Source organism: Oryctolagus cuniculus, chromosome 8 (assembly GCF_051225735.1).
Source record: "Oryctolagus cuniculus isolate XC-2025 breed Fujian yellow rabbit chromosome 8, ASM5122573v1, whole genome shotgun sequence".
NCBI lineage: Eukaryota > Metazoa > Chordata > Mammalia > Lagomorpha > Leporidae > Oryctolagus > Oryctolagus cuniculus.
The window spans coordinates 46161494-46184197 of NC_142874.1; the positions used below are offsets into that span (position 1 = coordinate 46161494).

At 53.1% G+C, this 22704-nt stretch overlaps 1 protein-coding gene across 7 annotated transcripts in view; it reads right to left on the reverse strand.

Annotated features, from left to right (window-relative positions):
• Nucleotides 1-5762: 5762 nt before the first annotated feature.
• ARHGAP10 (Rho GTPase activating protein 10) overlaps nucleotides 5763-22704 on the reverse strand; it is a 346158-nt gene continuing 329216 nt past the window's right edge. For all 7 annotated transcript variants that reach the window (XM_070047463.2, XM_070047465.2, XM_070047462.2 and 4 more), the window contains 3 exons: nucleotides 16991-17143; nucleotides 15528-15619; nucleotides 5763-6513 (listed from right to left, as the gene is read on the reverse strand). In XM_070047463.2, the coding sequence (XP_069903564.1) occupies nucleotides 6425-6513; nucleotides 15528-15619; nucleotides 16991-17143 (334 nt within the window). In that variant the 3' untranslated portion in view covers nucleotides 5763-6424. The remainder of the gene's footprint in view (nucleotides 6514-15527; nucleotides 15620-16990; nucleotides 17144-22704) is intronic.

Sequence of the window (22704 nt, forward strand, 5' to 3'; positions counted from 1 at the left end):
CCTGTTGTTTTGGTAACAGTTCATTTGAAGGTCCGAAGATAACACCTGGATTTTTGTGCCCTTCCAACACGGAGTAGAAGGTGGCTTTTTTTTCCCACGTAAGAGCCCTGTGGTAGCCACATGTTAACACCTCTTCAGGGAGGCATCAGATCTGGATTCGTATGCGAATGTTTAATTCAGTAAAATCCTCTGTAACGGGTTAGTAGCAATGGCGGCTATCATGAAGCTACTCAGCACTACATGTGCACAGCTCACACCTCCACAGCCACACGAGCACGCGTTCACTCCACACACTGTGGGACTTACCTGAGTCGACCCGAGATGCCTAACCGCAGAATTCCTCCTCCACATGGTCTTGCTCTCCACTTCCCCTGGGACTGTCAACAGGCTCAGCTCCCCATTGCTCTGCTCCTTCTCCCCCTCCTTGGAGGATTCGCCCCCCGATTCCAGTCCGTGTGGGCCACGGGAGACAGCACGCGAGTACCAGCTCACTTTGAAATGGAAAACACTAATCTCCCGCAAGAGAGACTCAAGTATATTTTTAATTTGGTGCTTGTTCAAATTACTTGCTTTCAGGAAAAGGAGACTGTTTGGTAGCTAACAAATTGAACTTTGTTTTAATGCAGTAAATTCAGTTTTAGAATACAGTTCAGCCAGTGAACACAGCCCTGGAAGAGTACGGGTCACAACTTTTTTTTTTTTTTTTTTTTTTTTTTTTAGGTAAAGCAACTATAAATGAAGGCAGTATTCTATATTAAAATGTTAGAAGTCTGTCCTATTTGGAATCAGGGCTTTTCATAGAGAGAACCCTACCTTCAAACAAAAGCTATCTTGGGCTGCGGAGGGAGGCCCCTCCCTATGTGCACCCGTGGTTAAAGTGGGTGGCCTTTCTGAGCTGAGCAGGCTCCTTCTTGGGTCAAGGGTAACTTCGTGAATTTCTAAAAGTGCTCTCAGGCCCAAAGACTTCAACCACACATTTAGGAATCATTAGCCAAGAACTGAATCTCTGGCACTGAGACAGCCAGCCTGTGTATGCCACAGCACCAAAACAATGCCCAGAGATGTATAGAGAATTAGCAGTCTGTTTGCTGCTGCATGTTGAAGGCCTCCAAGCAAATTAAACACAAAACTGCCCCTTTATGTAAAAGTCAGCCCTAACATACTTTTCGACAAACTGTGCAAGTATACAGTTTTAAGGTTTGTTTTGTTTATTTGAAGGGCAGAGCAAAAGATGTTGCAGGGGGTAGAGGAGTAAGGGAAAGAGAGCAAGCTTTCATCTATGGGTTCTTTCCCCAAGTGGCCACAGCAGGAGAGTCTGGACCAGGCAGAAGCCCAGAGACCATAACTCCACTCCTGGTCTCCTACATGGTTGGCAGGGGCCCATGTACTTGCTATCATCTGCTGCTTTCCCAGGTGCATTAGCTGGGAGCTGAAATGAAAGTGGACCAATTGGACCTCAAAACCAGTACTCTGCTATGGGATGGTAGCCTCCCAAGTGGTGGCTTAACCTGTTGCATCACAACACCGGCCTCACTACAGTTTGCGTATGATTACAGGTTATCTCTGGCATTTTGCTCCCAAGTCTCCAACTGCTAGTGCAGTTTTCTTTTACAATGAAAGCTGTGTCGCCAATAGCATTGGCCAAGAGAAGATTAAGATCAGATCTCAGCATTCAGCATGGCCCAAGACGCTAGCCAAAGCAAAGAGTAGCAGGCAGTTAGCTGCTGCCACTGCTAACAAACCACCCTCCACTTTGGTGGCTTAGACTAACCAGTTCTTACTCTTCAGGCTCAGCTGACCTGGGGCTTGTTCATGCTTCTGTGGTCAGCCTGCAGCTGTGTGGTCTACAGTGGCCTTGCTCCACATGGCCTCCCGGCCTCCAGCAGGCCAGAGGCAGGACTCTGGGAAACACTGGAACGGACTAATGTTTGCCAAGCTTCTGATGCCATCAAGTTTACTCCTGTCCCATTGGCCACAGCGAGTGGCAAGGTTAAGCTCCCAGGCACACATGGATCCTGGCTGGAGTCAAAGACTGGGATGGTTAAATCCACATAGCATTAGCAGCTACGCAGGTACTCTGTACAATGTGCATGTTACCTGGACAGTGGTTTTCCAAGATTTCCATGGCCTACAGACCCCATTTCTGTGGCCCTAGGGATCTTCATGGTCTAGGCCTGCTGATCTCAGTGGGTCTCATCATACTCCTCCCGCTCTGCCTGTGTCCCCTTCATTGCTAAACCCTACAAGGAAGACACCCAGCACCAACACAAGCACCAAGCTTCTGGACATGAGTCCCAGGCATATTCACTGCCCATGTACAAGGTACAGGTCCCTTCTTGGCCAAGAAACCAAAGTCTTTCTTTCCATCAGTGATCTGCAGATACAAAGCATCCCCAGCGTGTTCTTCTAGCCAGACATTCAAGCAGGACGAGAAGGAGCCCAGTTGTCCCAGCCAGCAGGGGCACCCGAGAGCACTCCATAAAGCTAAGAGCAGAAGAGCTGCTTGAGGTCACCTGGGCGCAGCGACAGACGTGGGAGAAGAAAGAACACGCTGTGGCTCATGAAGGTTCAAGAAGTCACAGAAACCCTGTGGCCAAGGCAGGAGTCATCAGGACCGGCTTTGAGAGAAACCGGACGGTGGTGGCCAGGTCGAGGTGCCCAGCCCCAGGGTGAATGGGGAACACAGACAAGGCCAAGATGAAAGGGGCGGAGAGTGCCCTGGGGAAGCAGTGACAGGCCATCAATGCAGGGCACAGCCCAAGCACAGGGTGCTGCTTCTGGAGAAACAGGGGCAGCTAAGGGATGAGAAAGGGGGCCAGAGACTCAGCGCCACCCCCACAGGGTGCAGGCAGCCTGCCTTCTCCTATGTGCTCCATCTCGGGCAGCCTCCTTCAAGCACTGTACCTTCCTGATCGTGTCCCTGTCACAACATTCCAGTGACAGTACTGCTCTCTCCACTCACAGAATGAAACAGCAGCACGAGGAGGCCAAGTAACTTTCTTGAGGTCCCCAAGGTGCAAAATTGTGCAAATCAGCTGCCAAAGTATGTTGTTTCTAACCCAAAACAACAGTTTCTAGCCACTGCATTCATTTCCTAGAGCTGCTGAAACAACCAACCACAAACTGTGTGGTTCTCTCTCCAAGGTTCTGGAGGTGTCAGAGGGTTGCTCCCTCCAAGGGCAGAGCTGTCCAGGCTACTTCCATGGCTCACAGAGAGATGGCTGTCTCCCCGCTGCATCTCTCCCTGCCAGCCTCCCGCCACGTGTGAGTCCCCCAGGTCCAAATTCCCCCTTGGTGTACGGACACGATTCCTGCAGGATTAGGACCCATCCTCACCGTGCTCACCTCAACTAGCTACCTCTCTCATGATCCCATTTCCAAAGGAGGACACAGTCTGAGCTCCTGGAGGTTAGGACTTCAACTTACCAATTTGGAGAACAATTGACCCCTAACAGCCAGAGTCCTCCACTGGCCCCGAGACGGCTGCTGCAGCACAAGAGTGTGTGACCAGCACAGGGACCCTGAACAAGCTTCCCTCCAGCTCGGATCTCACTGGGACAGCAGGATAATCCCTCTGGCCTTACACAATCACTGCAAGGAAAGACTGAGTCCAACTTGCATCATGGCCACAGACACCCATTGCTATCCCTGCCCACACCCCAGCGGCAGACGCTCCTGCTAAGACAAAGGTAGGTGGAGGCTGCAGCCCACAAGCCTTTGGCTCTGGTCTTGCCTTGCATCGTCTTTACAGGTACAGAAGCCAGCAAGGATGGCCCTGTAGGTGGCACCATCAGATACGTACCCTGCAGCCCCACTAAAAGCGAGAACCACACAGTCCAAGTGCCCTCTTTTGCCCAAAACCACCGCCGTGCCTCTGGGCAACCGCAGGTGGCAAACCTGAGCTATGTGGCGGCAGCAGGGGCTGCGGGAGCTGAGCAGAGGTGAGGCCCGAGCACACGGGCCTGACTTCAGCAGAGGCGCAGGGCTCAGCCACTCCCATCCAGCAGGCACAAACACACACACCCCGTATCTCTTCCAGGAAAACAATGGAGGACCTGCAGCAAAACAGAACCCCTCCCGAGCCCACTACTAAGTGTACATTGGGCCAAGCCCAGGGGGAAGCTCCCTGCCCACAGGCCACAGCAAGCCTGGCCCCACCGATGCTTATGGGTCACATTCTCAGGGTAAACCACCTCCAGGCTCCCCCTGAAACTGCCCTGTTTTGCCCCAGATAACCATCGGGTGGGTATGAAGCTCGGGGGGGGTACCAGAGCACTGTTCTGGGGCTTTACTCCCATCACACTAGCATCTTGCAGAGCAGATGGCCCTGACAACACATGCAAGCCACATTCATGGCAGTTTCCACTAACTGAGCGCCTACTGTATACTGGGCGCGCTACTCCTATTAGGCTGTCTCAATTCCAAACCCACTGGTATCCTTCCTTGGAAGGAGGCAGGAACAGAACACGGGTCATTTATCTTGGCCAAGGTTGCCCAGGTGTGTGGCCTCGGCGATTCCCTCCACCAAGTAGGCGGAAGTACTTCTGGGGTGATGGCTACTGGGCATGCCTCACTGTGAACAATGGAAAATGACCCTAAGCAAGACAATCATGTCCAGGTGCTGTGAGTCCAAGCCAATTAGGAAAGTAACAGATATTACCACCTAGTGTCAGCCCAAACCCATTCTAAGTGCCAGCAGGTGTACCCTTTCCTGCAGGCTTTGGTGACGGGGGATACGCCACACTTCCCGTCTACACTCCAGAGATCCTAAGCAGGATAAGGATAGGGAATAAAAGACAGGACACTGAAGGTTAGGTCTCAGGGCCGGCTGGGTATAGGGCGGTGCTAGGCTCTTCAGCAGTCTCCGTGTGTCCCAGTGAGCCACATTTCGGTATTGTAAATTACGCTGCACCGAACTTGTCATTGCTATTTCCAAAGGCACATTCCCCGCTACACAGACGACCTCAAATTCCACACCCTCACGAAGTCCTGGGAGCCAGTAACCAGCGAAGCAGCGGGCACTTGAATCGTTCAGTTCTTCCGGGCAGGGGGCAACAGGCACACCCCCCTTACACGTCTGCCAGGGAGGTGCCTCCTGTAGCGAGAGAGGCCAGGCCCCCAGCAGCCACTGGTGCAGGGCAGGCCTCAGGATGCTGCAGCCACTGAGGCTGAGCTCCACGCTCCCAGGGAAAGTCTGCTGTGCGCCCAGAAACTTTGGCTGAGCTTGCTTCTGGGAGTCAGGGGCTGCGCGCACCGGGGACAGCCATCAGCCAGCCTCAGGCATGGGGCACATCTCGGGTCATGCTTACAGGTTCCTCTGGAGTGCTCGGCAGACCTGTGCTGTCCCCACAGCCCTTCAGAGGGGCTCACTCCACAGGGAGAGCTGAGTGCTGAGGCCTGGAAGAGAGAGGTGCATCGGGGGTGTGGGGGAAAGTTGTGCAAGGAAGCTGTCAGGAGGGCCGGCCCACACACAGCTCACACCCCAACCAGACCCCCCAGGGAACAAAGCCCAGCCCTGCCCAGGTGCCCTGCAAGACTGGAAGAGGTGCCTGAGGGACGCCACATTTCAGACATGGTCACTGCCCCCAGGAACTCACCCTGCCGTGGACAAGCAAGGCGCCCCATCACCAAGGTATACCTGAGAGCATGCAGCCCTGTCAGTGAAAAACACATTTCCCACCAGAGGCTGCCGCCGAACCCTAAATTGTTACAGGAGGTGTGAGCCCGCGATCTCTTCCCCACAGTGGGATGGACACACCACGTAGCAAATTCCATTTTATTTCATGGACAGAGACCTTGGGGGCAGAAGGTGGTACTGGGCAGACAGCACACAGGTGAGGAGCACCAACACGAAGCCTGTCATAAATACACCGGAGTGCTCTGTGGGTGGAGTGGGCGTGGGCTCCGCCGCTGGCCCTCAAGGAAGGAGCAGGCTTGAAATGAGCATCTCTGCTTCCTCTGGGTCAAGACCAAGTCCCCGGCACCAGGGACAGCCCTCGCTGCACCACAACGACCGAAGCCAAGCGTGCACCCTGCGAACCTAACACTGTGAGTGAGGCGTGCAGTCCCTTGTCCAGTCTCAGCAGCAGGTGTGCTGCAGGGGGCGGGATCCTTTGCAGGTCTGCCAGTGTGATCACCAGTGGGAGTGGCAGGGGGCGGGTCCACAAGGCCGCCCTCCCTCCTGTTCTGTGGGTGATTACGAATCCCAAATCCTGACACTTGACAGATGAGAAGTCCATCCTGTTCATCTTGGCGCTCTTCTCCCGATCCACAAATCTACAGCTCTGGGCAGTGACGTCCAGCCCCGCTCCCCAGGCCCTGGGGTGCTGGTGGTGACGGAGAGCGTGGAGGTGGTTGTGGGCTGTCCCCGGAAGGTGCTTGGGAGCCAGCGTCAGCCGGGGCTCAGGGGGCTCCGGGGCCAGAACTACAGCAGCTTGACGTAATTCTGTGGGATCAGTCCCCTCTTGCCGTTCAGAGTCCCTTCCAGCCAGCCAGGTTCCCTGGAGCTTTGTACTGAAAAGGAAGAAAAACCACTGTTTACCAAAATGCCCCCATGTCCTGGCTTCCGAGTGCTGGCTGAACCACTGTGAATCCCGAAGGCTCAGCACGGGGGTGGCTGGCGGAGCCTGAGGCCCATTTCTGGGATGTTCAGCCTCGCCTGCAGAAGGCGTGAGGACAGGCTGCAATGGGCTCCACCCACGGTCCTCACCCGTCTTCCGTGTCTCCGACTGGTCTCCCAGTGTCTAGGAGGGGCCCCTTCCAAGCCACCACGCACAAAGCTGTTCAGTCAGCTTCCCCTCCACCTAGAGTCACAGCCAAGCTCCCCAGCGGTCTGGTCCACATGCGCTAGGGCCCTGGGCCCTGCCCACCTCTCCTGGAGCCCCTCCTGCTCCATCGTATGTCACCAGTGTCAGCTGCAGGGAATGAGCTGCAGAAATCCCAGCTGGGCTCCAGGCTTCTGCACGTGCAGCACCCTCTGCCAGGAACGCCTTCCCCTCGCTTCTCCACCAGGCAAGTCTCCCTTGCCGGAAGCCAGGTGGGCTGCCTCCCCCTCTCAGGAGTCCTCCTTGGCCCTTCTCAGCACTTACAGGCCGCGTGGGCATTGGCTGAGCACTGGTCTGCACCCCAGGCTGGGTGGGAGCTCAAAAGGGCAGGCCTGGTCCTTATCAGTCAGGGCACAGTGCCCGGCACTCTGCAGGTGTCCACAGACACCCGCGATGAACACAGAAGAGAACGGCTGCAGGTTGGACAGCAAAGGGTGCAAGGTCCAAGCCCCCATCAGCAGCGAGTGGAAATCAAATGCAGGGGCATTTAACAGGCCCCAGCACAGGCTGCCAGCCACAGCCAGGAGCCTCAAGTACAAATGAGAGCAGGTATGAGCCCGCCCTGCAGGTCAGCTCAGGAGCTGGCCATGGAATCTAATGGCCAAGAGCCCAGAAGTGGCCCAGACTGGCAATGAGTCTGGAGCCCTGACAGCCGGCAGTCCCCAGGCACAGAGGCTGCAGGTGAGGACCTGCATGGCCTCCTGCCTCGAGATCTCACCTCTCTCGGGAGCATCACAGCCCAAAATACCTATGCCAGGCTCTTCTCTATCCTTGGCTTATCAAACGGCCTCCTCCAGGGACAGCCTGATGGTTACGTCTACATGTCAACCTGACGAGGCCACAGGACCCAGAGACTTGGTCCCATGCCAGTCCATATGTCTCTGTGAAGACATGGTCAGGGACTCCAGAGGTGGTGATGTGGTTCACAGCTGCACCAGCAAAGAGTAAAGAATATCAGCCCTCGAATGTGGCTGGCCTCGTCCCACCAGGTGAAGGCGTGAACAAAACAAAGACGGGCCTCTCTGGAAGATGGAGGACTTTCGCCAGCTGTCTGCTTGCATTTGCACTCTGGCTGTGAGCCTTGCCTGGGTCTCCAGCCTGCTGGTCTACCCTGCAGGTTTTAGTCTTGCCAGGCCCCACAATCACATGAGACAAATCACTCACTCACTCACTCACTCACACACTCTCACACACACACTCCCTTTCCTGGACAACACCGACAGATCCAGGCAGTCTCAAGAGTGAGGCAGCACCGCACTGTGCGGAGAACTGAAGTGGGGAGAACTAGAGTCCCCAGGGCCCTGGCTGGAGCTCTGGCTCTGTCATGAACAGGTGCCCCTGCAGGGTTTACCTCATGTCCCAGCCTGGTTTTCTCCATCTCCAGAATGACAGCTCATTGGAAGCCATTGCAAACATTAAAATGACACCATTTATAACAAGGGGGATGGCAGGGACACACCGTGTCCATGTCCATGGATGATGGTGACTCTATTACTGCAAAAGCAAAACACGAGTATGTCCACCCTCACTTTCTCAACCTGTAAACACTGTTTCTCCTGGCCAGGGTTTATGGTCCCGCTCCAGGGCCCCTTGTACAGCACTGTCCAAGGCCCCCACCCCACACCCTTCGGCCAGGGCTTTTCTGTATCTGCCTGGGCCTGTTTGCCTCATTCTACAAACAGTCTTGGGAGGTGGATAAACAAGGTGCCTTCATTTTGGTTTCACTGCTGCTGTGAAATTTGGTTTCCCAATTGAGAGCTGTGTGGCATATGACTATGCTGCTGCACTCAAGAGAAATTTAACAAACACACGAGGCAATCAAAGCAACCCGTCCTGATAACCCAAAGCACTGCAGAACTTGATGGCCATGCTGGGAAGCCGCAGAATGCACAGAAACCCATCAGAGTGGAGAGGCCCCGGAAGGAGCTGATCAAAGCCAGCTGGGGGCTGGAGGCTCTCAGTCGTGTTCTCTGAAGACGTCCCAGGACTGTGTCACGAGGCCAGAATCCCATGTCCTCACCGTGGACCCTGCCTTTCCAGAGCAACCCTGACCACAGCGAATGGTGCTAATGTTGCTCCTCCTCCTCTCTCAGTGCGGCTGGCTGAGGCCCCAGGCACCCAGGCTCCTCCAAGAGAGGATGCAGGGCGGGTGCTGTGGTGCAGAGGTGAGGCCGCCACTGGCGGTGCCCGCATCCTGTATCAGAGCGCCGGTTCTAGTCCTGCCTGCTCTGCTTCTGATCCAGTTTCCTGCCAATGCATCCTGAGGGACATCAGATGATGCTCTAAGGGCTTAGGCTGCTACCACCCACGTAGGAGACCTGCAGTCCCCAACTTTTGGCGATGGCCTGGTCTAGCCCCAGTTGTTGAAGTATTTGGGCAATAAAACAGTATGTGGAAGCTCTGCTCTTCTCTCTCTCTCTCTCTCTCTCTCTCTGTGTGTGTGTGTGTGTGTGTATCAATCTGCTTTTCAAGTAGATGAAAATAAATAAAAATAAACATTTAGGGGCCAGTGCTATAGCAGCACAGGTAAAGCCACCACTTGCAGCTTCAGAATCCTCTATGGGCACCAGTTCATATCCGGCTGCTCCACTCTCAATCCAGCTTCCTGCTAACACGCCTGAGAAAGCAGTGGAAGATGGCCGAAGTTTGGTCCCCTATAACCATGTGGGAGACCTGGAAGAAGCTCCAGGCTCAGGCCTGGCCCAGCCTTGGACTGTTGTAGCCATTTCGGAGTGAACCAGCAGATAAAAGATCTCTGTCTCTTCTTCTCTAACTCTGCCTTTCAAATAAATTAAAAAAAAAAAAAAAACTTTAAAAAAATTAAACATTTAAAAACAACGTTGGTGAGTCCTACAAGACAGGACAGGGCAGGACCAGGAGAAAAGGACTAGTGTTATTCATGCTGTGTTTACGGTAGGCTTCGGACAGCACCACTATTTTGACAGCCATCACTTAGGTTTGCAGGAGCTGGATTGGAAATGCTTCTGGGGGGCCCAATCCCTGGCTGTGGGGTCCCAGGCTGCTGTGACACACCTGACCCAGCAGCCTGGCCAAGAGCAGTGGCACTCGAACCCTCAAACTCCCTGCAATCACAGGTACCATACAGGGCTTCAAGGGACAGGCAAATGCTGAGATGGGGCCTAAAACCCTCCATAGTCCACTGGGGAAAACTCCAGGAGTACCTGTCCATCATTCACGCATGTAGTAACTCACCATCCCAGGGCAGGGTGGCAATGACAGCAGGGGTCCTGGCAGGCACACGTGGTCTGGCCAAGCTTGAGCAAGGCCTCCTCCCCAGCAGGCTGTCTGTGGGCATGGCAGGGTTCTGCTTTCACTGCTAGGGCCAGGCATGGCCTCATCCGTGTTTGTCATTTCCCCGTGGGCTGCATCCTGCACATGGGGACCTCAGCCCAGAGGCCCTGCTCTCCCTCAGACACCAGAACATGGAGCCAGCTCGGTGGGGAGCCAGGGGCCGTAAGCCTGGAGAGCTCAAGGGTGCTTCTGATCTCCTCCTCTGGGAGGCGGTGGACATGGGAAGGAATGGGGCAAGCAGATCAGAGACAGTCCCCTCTCCTCCTGCCGCTGGGCTGCCATCAGGGACAGGCGGGTCACTAGCTGCACCACTCACGCCAGGAGGCTGCGGCAAGCCAGCTGCTCACGAACCACTCACAGGACACAGACAGACAGTGCAGTGGCCCCTGAGCCGGCACTGAGGCGCACTCCCTCTGAGCCAGGCACCATGCAGGACACAAGCCACAGACCCTGCCCCGCCACTTACACACCGCGCAGCTGTAGGCCAGCTGCAAATCTGGGGAACCCCGATGAGGGTTAGACCACCACCCCTGTGATCATGCCTTTTGCTAGTGGTAGTAAAATGTATATAACAAAGCATAGCATTTGAAAGCACAATGTCATTTTCAGTGGCATGACGGACATGTACAATCTGTGTAATCACCACCACTACCCATTTCTAGAACTTCTGCAGAGACTGTACTGATTCCTCCCTCCTCAAGCTCCCAGCAAAAGGGAAAATCTCGCACTGTCACTCTGCCTTCCAAATAAATTTTCAAAAATTATTAAAAAAAAAAAAGCAGAATCACACGTAACTTGTTCTTCTGTAGCAGGCTCATCTCACCTCCCCTAACACTCAGGTTTGCCCCCACAGCCTCATGTTTCAGACTCTCCTTACTGTCATGGCTGAACTACGGTGCTTTGTATGTTCACGCCACACTCCGCTTATCCACTTCCACTCATCTGCTGATGGACATTTCTGGGGTCGCTGCTGCTGGCCACTGTGAGCGAGGCTACAGTGAACACGGGTCTGCAGGTATCTGCTCAAGACCCAGCTCTCGATTTCCCTGCGTAGAGATACAAGTGCTGGGTCCTACAGGAGTTCTCAGATTAGGACCCCCTGCACCATCCTGTGTACCCCCACCCCAGTGCTGCCCCCCTCCCTCCCCTCAGCGAGGGCCCTCGCCACACATCCTCGTCGACACACTTGTTATCCTCTGTTTTCTCTCGATCCTGGCCGCGTTGATGGCGGTGAGACCCTGGCTCACTGTGGTTCCACCATGTCATCCTGGTCTGCCATCCCCTAACAACACAACACTGGAGCTGGTGACAGTGATCATCCAGGAGGAGCCAGCTGTCAGAACCAAGCAAGACGCAGGCTTTTCAGTATAATGTAAACAATGTGAGAGACAAACATTGAAATCATCATGATACAGCGAACACCGGGAACTCAAACTCAACTCAAGAACTACTGTGTGACAGTAGGGAGGCTTGTGTCCTGGCCCTGCCCCCTCTCCACCTCACCCTCAGTGGCTAGAATTCAGTGTTTCTCATTCTCTTTCACCAACTGTGGTTAAAACAGTGTTATACGCAAGTACACATCCCTGATATTTATCTTGCCGATTTCTGAGCTTAGCCAGAATCCCATGACATTCAGTCATCTCCTACTTATTTTTGTACTTAATGTTTTTGTTTTTCTTAAGGTTTCCCCACATCAGGAATATCTAGGAACAAAACTGTTGGGTTGTGGGGGTATATTCCCGATCCATTTCTCAAGATAACGTCAAATCATCTTCCAAGGATCATTCTGTCTCTGGTTAAGACCTTTCAGGTTTACTTGCTAGAGGCTTGTGAGGAGTCATCCGTCCACACCTGCTCCCGAAGCACTGGGGAGATCAGACAGTGTCTACAGTGGAGGTCAGCAAAGAGCCTGGGGCAGCAGGAACCCAGCGTGTGCCAGCTCTGCCGGGCAGCCCTGGCGAGGGCTGGCTCTGCCCGTCTCAGGGGAGGGTGGACAGCTGCAGGGCTGTCTGTCTGGAAATAGAGCAGTACAGTCTGGCCACAGAGAGGGGCGTTTCTGGGGCTCAGAGAAGAGGGAAAGGCTCCCTGTCACTCACAGGAGCCACGGGTGCCCTGAGACTGGACACACACAGTATGTGGGCAACCGGCAAACAACGGCTGTGTCTCCTACAGAGGCGATCCACAGGCTAGAATCCGAACTCGCAGCTCAAGTCCGGGCCACACGGAAGGAGCAAGGGACGGCTGCCAAGCAGCCTGACAAGTGAAGCTGCCTTCCACACTCGGGTGTAGGATTTCTCGCGGCTGTCTCTATTCCAAGCCACCTGACGAGTGTGGCCCAGGGGTCACTCTGACCTGGAGCTTGTTTTTTCCAAAGGCCACTGAACGCCATAAACCGATTTCCTTTGCAGCCTGGAAGAGGAAGAAAAAGACCCTGCAGTGTGAGAGTGGTGCTGAAGCCTGGAAGATTCCGACAGGGTCAGCGACCACAGGGAGACTAGACCATCCTGGGTGTTTCACAACACAGAGTGTGGCTGGTTCCTGGCACCACTCCTGCGGGCTGAGCGGTAAACAGTGGCCACTTGGAGCCTGGCTCCCCAGAAGCTGAGGGCGGATGACCGGCCGGCCCATCTTGCTCTCTCCCCGACAGCTGTCAAGATAGGAAAACCCCACAGCCACTGGGGAAGGGCCTCGCTGGCCATGTTCTGGGCAAGCCCAAGCCACAACCAGCTGAGAAATCAACTATGCATCGGAAATGAAGGTGTGAACCTGCACAAAAAAGACGGAGCCGTACGCAAGGGCCTTCACTTGCTGTGCCCTGCAGGAACCACCCCTAAAGGCAGCAGGTCCAACGGCATCTATTCTGATTGCCTCCTGCAGTACTTATGTGCACCACCACAAAACAATCGGAGAGGTACCAGCGAGATGAGCGCTGCCACGAAACCAGACACTCACATGCTCAGGCAGGGAGACGGTGTCAACACATCCGCAAGGCGTTTTCGGAGCAGCTGGCCTCTGGGGAGGGACTGTGGAGACACCCGGGGTGCCCCAGCCAGCAAGTCCAGACAGAGCTGGATGCCAGCGCCCCAGGGCACTGAATCCAAGGAAGACATGACTTGGCTGAACACGCAGACATGTCCGTGGCATACACCCATGCACCCAGGGTGACACGCGGTCAGCCACAGCCTCCACACAAGGCTGCTGCACTCAAAGCCCTGTCTCCCAGTGGCTCCCGGTGTCATCCTGGCCCCTGCCCTAAATCCTGCAGACATCCCAGGATAGGGCGCAAGAAGAAGTTGTGCGGGGTCACTCAGGAAGTGGAAAAGCAGGAGTCTAATCACCGACAAGGCAGGAGAGAACTTAAAAATGTCCCTGGAAAGTGGAATTTAAGATAACTATTTTGGTGCAAATCCATGCACAGTTTTTTTTCATAACATGCACTGTCCATGAACTTCTTAAGGACCTCTTGTTATTGCAACTAACAATAGCAATCCTTTGTCTGTGGCTATCCATCACTCTCCTCTTCCAAACCACGGTGAGGAACTGGTGTGTGTGTCCATCCCCGTATGACAGTATGCACGTGTACACAGACACATACTCTCTTAGGAAGACCCCTGCAAGGCATCCAGAGCGGGAAAACTTGACTCTCCCTGGTCAGACGCTGACCACGCTCTCCCACCCTCTCCACGCGGGAAGATGCGGTTCTGGTGCAGGCTCTGGCACTTACCACACCACTGCGCCCAGGGAGGAGTCATCTGTTCACTGTGGTTCTCCCTGGTCTACGTCCTTGCTGGTGATGGGTCTAAAGGCAGTGATCTGACCCAGTTCTGGCTACTGAGACACAAGGGCTGGGACACTAGGGAGAAAGTTCTGGAAAAGTTTTCCCACACAAGGATGAAATACCCCATCTGGTGTGTGGCCACAACGCTCAGAATGGCGACAGCCGTTTTGCCCCAACAGGGGACCCAGCCATCAGCCTAAGTGTACAAGCCAGGAACACTTGAGCACAGAGATGGAAAAACTTTGACCTTTGACAACATCTTTGAGAAGATGAATTAAGCAACTCTATAGAGTTCTCTCCTTCCCAGCTCCTGATTGTGTCAGCTAATGCAGTCTCATGGGTCAGTGTTTGTTACCTGCAGCCTAAAACATCCTAACAGGTACCTTCTAACCAAGGTAACCATCACACAAACAAGATCGAGCATGGGACCTCGGAGGCTCCCAGACAAATCGATTCACACAAAGTGCGTGTTCATCAACGCTTCTCAGGTGGCTGAGCTGCAATTCTGCTACCTCTGCACTCCCTCTCGCAGCACAGCAAGCCGACATCTAATGGGCTGGAGGAAGGTGGCTACTGCACCACGCTCTCCTGGCAAAACTGTGTGAACAGACAGGTACAGTGACAGGACAGCGGCCTTGCTTCTACTGCAAGAGCAGTGCTTCTCCACCAAGTGTCATTCTCTTCTACGTGGCGTTTTATGGCTGCTGCTTTCTGAAGCCACCACAAAGTCTCTGGCTCCCAAGAGCACATACCACGTGCATATCAGAAACTATTCTAAATGGGGCAACTTGCTTTCTGCAGAACACCCGTCAGCAAGTGCTACATTGCCAACAACACAGCCAGCACGCACTGTGGTCACGTATTCCCTGCATCCCAAACATGCTGGTGAACCCACCGCGTCATGGCAAGGATCTCAGGTTCCTGCTGCTCCCCCAGAACTCTTCTGGGGAGCTCCACCCACACGCAGCATCACTGTTTCCATGACAACCAATGACTTTCATTACGAGCAGGACTGAGGAGAGGAGAAATCAAGAGTATGGGGAAAATACTCTCGTGGAGCCACAGGAGACACATTGGAAATCTGACGCCAGGCAGAGCTCCTAGATGTGTGTGAGGAGCCAACACTCACATACAAATTGACACCCCCGCCTCAACACGCAAAGCCAGCGTGCCCCATGTGGAGATCACGTTATTCAAAGCAGCACAACCACAAAGCACAAGGGACAGAAGAGTCAAAAATTTCCTGAGCACAGTACTCTTTTCTGATAACTCAGATTTGGCCAACTTGAAGCCTGTTAGGAAGCTGGGTTAGGGAGCCTAGGGGAACGAAGGAAAAAAAAACTGGGGTACAAATCACCAATGTTTCCTACCCGCGAGTGGCACTGGCTTCTTTCTACCAGGAGCACCGCATGGGAATGGAAAGGCTGCAGAATAATTCAGATCAGCACCTAGAAGCCTGGCACTCCCTGCCCAGGAGCCACACGGTGGGCTCTCTGCTGGCCAGAGTGTCAGGGGACATCCACGCCACCCGGGACTGCCCACGGGCCTGTGCTTGAGATATGCTGGGCTCCCAGAATGAGCCTACCCATGGGGCTCCCACCCCCAGCACTTACCGTCCTCAAAGATGGCTCCGATGTCAAAAGACAGTTCCGAGCTGTGCTCTGCCTCGCACGGGTACACCGCTCGCGCCTTCCGACTGATAATGCTGGGGAGGGAACACCAGAGGCACAAACAGGGATGTGAGAAACAACCAAGAGAGGCGGCCCTCCTGCACCCCACCTGCCACTTCCCCGAGCTCATTTCTAAGTCACCGGTGGGGCAGCTACTCCCCCAGAAGAAATTAACTGGGAAGTGAACACCAGGCAGAGCCTCAGCACTTGATCTGCAAGTAAATGACAAGTTTCGAGTCGAACCCTTTCCTCAGGGAAACCTCCAGGAGCTGCCACTGAACCACTTCACTTAATCCTCCTCCCTGCCTGGTAAGATGCCCTGCCCCCTCAATTGGCACTGTCACAGCCACACGCCGCCACGCTCTAAGCGCTTCGGTCACCCGGGAGGAGACGCACCAGCATATAGAGACAGAGGTGCTGACCCCAGTCCATCTACAATAACCACCTCCTCCCCATACCCCTCCGGAAGGGGCTTGCGCCTCCTTTAGTTACAGCCCCTTGCCCCCAGCCTGAGAAAGACACATGAGGCTCGGCTTCATACCATCTGTAAAATCGTTATCAGGGGCTGTGGCATAGTGGGTAAAGCCACTGCCTGCAGTGCCAGCATCCCACATGGGCGCTGGTTAGATTCCTAGCTGCTCCACTTCCAATCCAGCTCCCTGCTACGGCCTGGGAACGCAGTGTGCACGGAAGACCTGGAGGAAGCTCTGGGCTGCCTCTGGCTTCAGTCTGGCCCAGCCCTGGCCATTGCGGCCATTTGGAGAGTGAACCAGCAGATGGAAGACCTCTCTCTGTATATTTCTCCCCCAGCTTCTGTAATTCTGCCTTTCAAATCTTTTTGAAACAATTTTTTTTTTTTAATCATCGGTGTGGGAAGCGCACACAGGGGAATCAGGGAAGCCATGCTTCTAGACAGTTCTAGAACCCAGCAGAGGGAAGTGCCTCGCATCACCAGAGGCGGGGAAGCCACTGAGACGAGAGCGATCTCAGCCGGGCCACGGGCGGAGGGACTTGCTGAGGACCGGCCCCTCTGTGCTCTAGGGAACCGACCATTAAACTGTGCTATACATCCACGTGCCCGGCACCCAGTGTGCCTTCCTTTAACACAAAGAAGGTAAGGGATGGGCTTTATATTCTTGTACAAGAATGGCTTCCAAATTAAGCAGTTTCATTAATGCACCACCAGCACCAAAAAGACTCCACAGTTCCCAGCGGCTCCTAGGCAAGGCACCTTCCCCCACGGGGGTGGGGCGGTGGGTAGCTGAGCAGGTCCCTTCCAGGCAAGGCATCGTTCCCTACTGGGTGGGAGCTGAGCAGGTCTCCTCCAGCAGGGAACACAGGAATCTGCTTACCCAGCGCCACTGCTGTGCAGCCATCGTACTCCATCCATGTCATTTGCCACATACCTTTCAGGAGGCTTGTCCACTGCAGTGGTCACGTGGGAGAAGGCAAAGGGTGATGACAGGGATGAAGGAGGAGTAGCAGCTGGGTTGGAGCTTGGAGTGGTCGGAGACTGTGGGTTAAGCCACTGGACCATGGATGACCGGGTCTGGCTTGGGCTGAGGGTGCAAGTTGGAAGGACAGGATTAATAGCATGAAGGTAGCTCAATATCCACTGTACATCCCAATCCTACAGGGCCAGGGTGTTAACTTCTTTCTCTCTTCTACCCGGCGGGCCCTGAATCTTCTCAGTACCTTCCCAGGACTACAGCCCCAACTACAGATCCCAGCAATCTCAAAACTAGTCACAAACCCAAACTGCAGATGTGTTAGTGGACCTCTTAAATGGGCGAGCAAGTGGGGATCAGCTGTTGTCTTGCGGCTGCAGACATTTCTCTTGCATCGGGGTGAGGTCAGATCTTTAATCCCGCTCTGTAGACCCCACAAAGCCAGGTGGAGGGCCCACAGCTGAGCACCCCTGTCTAAAACTCAAATCGGGCCGGCGCCGCGGCTCACTAGGCTAATCCTCCGCCTAGCGGCGCTGGCACACCGGGTTCTAGTCCCGGTCAGGGCGCCGGATTCTGTCCTGGTTGCCCCTCTTCCAGGCCAGCTCTCTGCTGTGGCCCGGGAGTGCAGTGGAGGATGGCCCAGGTGCTTGAGCCCTGCACCCCATGGGAGACCAGGAAAAGCACCTGGCTCCTGGCTCCTGCCATCGGATCAGCGCGGAGCGCCGGCCACAGCGTGCCGGCCGCGGCGGCCATTGGAGAGTGAACCAACGGCAAAAGGAAGACCTTTCTCTCTGTCTCTCTCTCACTGTCCACTCTGCCTGTCAAAAAAAAAAAAAAAAAAAAAAAAAAAAAAAAAAAAAACACTCAAATCGGATCTCATAAGTCAGCTGACTCAGTAGATATTTAGTCCTCTCCTATGGTCAGAAAACCAGGGGAGTCATTTAAACGACATTATTCTTTGGAGAACTTATTTACAACCCCCCTACCTGGCCATTCATTTGGGAGTCACAGAACCTATCTGATCTGAAGCCAAGAACCCTACCAATCTCAAAGTGATCTGTATCACTAGCCACCCAAGTCACTTTAGCAGAAAATGAGCCTGTAATGGTGCCTAATTAATCAGGAAGCGGAGGGGGGAGAAAGGATGAGCACAACTCCGACAGGGAATTTAAGGCCACAGTTAGCCAAACAAGTGCCATTTCATCTCCGGGCACTGATCCAAGGGCCTCGGACGGTGGTGGCTGCAGACGGCGAGATGCTTCGACACACCTCCTCCCCTCCTGCCAATCAACAACAGTCACAGTGCAATCACGGCCGTCCATCTGCGCAGAGGGAGGACAGCCATGGCAGGAAGACAAAGCACTAATGTAGCTGTATTTATGAGGCCCTATAAAAATAAAGACCACACATTTTATAGCTGCTATCTGCTTAACCTTCACTTCTTAAAAAAAAAAAAAAAAAAAACCTCAGTATTCTTGCTTTTGTTTGCAAAGGGAAAATACTCTTAGTTTTTAGAAAGCAAAAGATCTACAGGGAGAACAGGTGCGAAAGACACGCGGGGTCTGTGCCGCAACCTTTCTCCATTTTATCCCCAAACGAGGGATCAGGTTCTCAACATCAGCCCTTTTGTTCGTTCATTTTCTATGGTCTTTTTGCTGTTACTCAACATCTGCGTGTCTATGTCATCCAGCGTTGGAACCAGTTCCCCATGACCACCTTTCAACCACCTCACTGAGACTGCCATGTGCCTATGTGTAGACAGAAGTGCACAAATAAATGCAATGCAATCATAAAACAAGCCCTTTCTCCCACCAGCAGAGATCAGGGGATGCCAGGGTTCACATGCACATCCTCAAAGCAAACTGTCCATACTTTATTGAAGGGAAATTAAATGTAAATATGAGATTTATGATATAACTGCTACTTTCCAGAACTAGGGTAATTTTGGAGAGTGTAATAATCAATTCCTTTTAACAGATAATTTTTAAAAATTAATATCTATATTTTCTCTAAAAACCATAGAGAAAAATATTAGGCTAATAAGAAACTTTCTGGGGCTGTCACTGTGGCACAGCACAATAAGCTGCCGCTTACAAGGCCTGCATCCCATATCCAAGCACCAGTGCGAGTCTCTCCAGCTTCCTGCTAACGCACCTGGGAAGGCAAGAAAAGACAGTCCAAGAACTTGGGTCTCCCACCCACTCTGGCATCCAAATCAACAGATATTTAAAGGAAGAGAGAGAGAGAGAGATTTTCTGGTAGTCTCCCTTCTTTGACTGTCAGCACTCTGCAGAAACACTGGACTCTTTGGCAGGGCAGCCCATAGCAAAGAGAGAAGATTTTCCTGAACCTGGGCTCCCAGAGAGAGCTGAGTCCCAAGGCATGCATGCACATGACAAATTAACCATCTTCTCCAAGCACCAAGAATGGGCCTACCACCCATCTGGTAGGAGACAACCCCCATGAGCCTCTCATGTTCCTGCCCATCTGGCAAGCAAGAGACCTGGGTGGCCTATGCTCTGGACCAGCTCTTCAAGGTCATTTGTAGGGCAAACAGCCCTGCAAGACAGAGACTGGGTGTGCTTCTCTAGAGCAAAGAAAAGGCCTTGCCCATTGGAAAACGTGGGCCATCTAAGCTTCCTCTCCTACCACACCCCACAGACAGGTGTCAGCTGGCCCAGGTTCCATGACTTAGGAAACTCGTGCAAGAAAGCAGTGATCCTTTGGCTACTGTCATCATGCTGACTGGCAGAGCTTCCGGCTCTGATGGGAATCCCATGCCTTCTGCCAGCATTCAAGAAGCCGTGGCCAGCTCATTTGGTAGCAAAGAAAACTTTCAGACCCTTCTCAGTTCCTGACAGTCTCATCCTTGGGATAACTGAGAAAACAGTCACTCTGATTTTTTTTTTTTTTTTTTTTTTGGTCCCTGTGGTTCAGAGGGCTGAGAAAGTCATTGGGTCAAAGGTCACAACTGATCGTTGATGTCAGAGCAAAAAGTGCACCGCATGCTAGAATGTAATGAGACACAGGGGAGCTGCCTCCTATGGTGCTGGCATCCCATATGGGCACCGGTTTGAGTCCCAGCTGCTCCACCTCTGATCCAGCTCCCTGATAATGTGCCTGAAAGAGCAGTGGAAGATGGCCCAAATCCATGGGCCCTTGCACCTACATGGGAGATCCAGCAAAAGCTCCTGGCTCCTGGCTTCAGCCTGGCCCAGCTGTGACCATTGCAGTCATTTAGAGAGTGAACCACCAGATGGAACATCTCTCTTTTTCTGACTTTCAAATAAATAAATAAACCATTAAAAAAAAGACATATTAAAACATTCCAAGTGTCTTGCCCTGCCACTTCCCAAATTTAAACTTTGTAAAAACCTATTTAATTTCTCTTTCCTGCTGCTCCTTTAATGATGGATTTTTGATTAGTAAGGTTGGCAGGAGCATAAACCACCAATTCTACTGACCAATTACAAAAGAATTACAAAAAGAACCCAAGTGCCACAAATTTCTTGAAAGCCAAGTTGTGGTTTACAAAAATGAGGGAAGAAATTAGCTCCCCGCCCCCCCAAGAGCTCAGAAACCACATTTACCAAACCAGAAATAAAGAGAACTAGCAATATCGGTTCACTATCATCTCAGCTGAAAGAATTTTCTCTGAAAGCAAGACTTTGAGTGCAGAAACACCAGCATCTAAACCTTCCGTTTTTTGGGGGGAGGGGGGACCTGTTTCCATCGCAAAGAAAGGGGACACCCAGAAACAAGGGTGTCTGCCTGAAAACACAGGGAGACTTCGAACTGCTGACACAGTGCTGAAAACACACGCACCGAACATCCACTTGCCTACAGTTCTAAGGCTGAGTGAAGCTTCCCCCATTAGGGTGGGGCGGAGGAGGATCTGGGGAAACCGACCGGCTCTGCTACACAAACAGCACTCTTGCTTTGGACAAACAGGCTTGCATTTCAGGGGAAGAGCCCAGAGGTCTTGCAGTGGGGGAAAAGAGGGGGAAAAAAAAACCTCCAAAACATGAAATTTGAATTGGAGGCTATGTATGCGTTTTGTGTATGCGTCAGAGTTGGTTTTTATACAACGCAACAAACCAGCAGTCCATTCAACGAACCAGCTTCTGATTCAAACTGTGACCCAGTCTTGCCCAGCACCAGACTTCACGCTCCATGCATATTAAAAACTTTCTGGCGGCTGAAGAGCCCAGTGGATCCAGAAAGGCGGCAGGAGGGTTAGGGTCCTCACTGTTCAAAGCCGACACCAGCGGCACTGGTCCCAGGGAACATCGGCACCTAACACGCCTTTCCTGTATGGCACTGAGGGGTAGCGGTGTGGGCAATGCTGCTGGTGCAAACGCCAGATTCCAGGCTCCTGGAGCACAGGGTGTCACTGAAAACTGGAGCAGTATGGCAGGGAGAGAACACAGACCAAAAGGAATGTCTGCTTCTCTGAAGGGACAGACTCCTCCAACTAGCAAGCTATCTGACCATGACTCTAAGGTACCAGGATCAAATCGGAAGGATGTGATCGCGCAGGAAGACCCTAAAGCCTCGTTTGCAAGGGCCCAGAGTGGAAGTGAAATGATCTTTCACGCCAGTCTGGGAAACATGCAGCATGTTCTAGAACAGCCGTCCTGGGCAACGGGCCTCGGAAATGCTGTAGATCTGTATATTACGGCAAGTGTCTGTTCAAATATAGGCCATGGCTGTTCCCTAAGTGCCAGCAAAGGAGGATGCCACAGCAGGCACACGGGCTGCTTCCCAGAGAGCTTGTCGAGGGAGAACTGCAAGAGAGACAATCAAACGCGTGTGACAAGAAAACAACCTCAGCTCACAGGCCCTGGGTGAGGAGGCCTTCGACGTCCATTAGGAAGCCTGGAATGGACTCATTCACACCCGAAGTACTAGCACCCACTTACTCTCCTAGGTAGCCAGTCAAGTAAGTGGGGAATGGCCAACCAGTAGTCACCATGTGGCATGGTGAGTACCAACAGGCCCTCACAGGGAACACGCAGGGAGCACCTAACCACCACCAGGGCATCCTTGGAAGGCTCTCTGGAGGAGGTGGTATCCACACTGAGCAGATGCTGCTGTTGTCAGTATCATCATCCCCTCCCCACACCCACAGTCCAGCCCCGTGCTACATAAGGCTCTCAAACACCAATTCCCCTTCAACCCTGTCTTGGCTAGGTAGCACAAAGCTCATACCCTCAAGCGCTTCTAAGTGGCTGGGTTGGGACAGAATATGAGAAGGGCACAGAGGCACCCAGGGAGCAGGGAACAGTTCCTGGAGGATTTTCATAACAATTCCAGGTACAGGAAACTCACCACTTTACAGAGACCAGGGCTCCGAAGCCAGCACTGCCATTTGCAAGCTACTTGTCCATCTGCAGTTTCTGAACCTCCCCAGGGGAGCTCCTTTCTCAGTACATAATGGGAGGCATCCCACTCACTCTGTAGAGGCCACGGTGAGTGACTGCAGGTGCCTGCCAGGGCTGGTACACCGCCAGCACTATTGGCCTGCCCTTGACTACCATCTGTAACTGAAACACGGCCCGGTAACTTCAATTCTCTAGGCTCAGCTTCCTCAGCTCAAGTAGACAAAGTAATTATTAAAAGGCCAAGTCACTGCAGTATTTAAATGACATAACAGGTGCCAAGCACCTAGC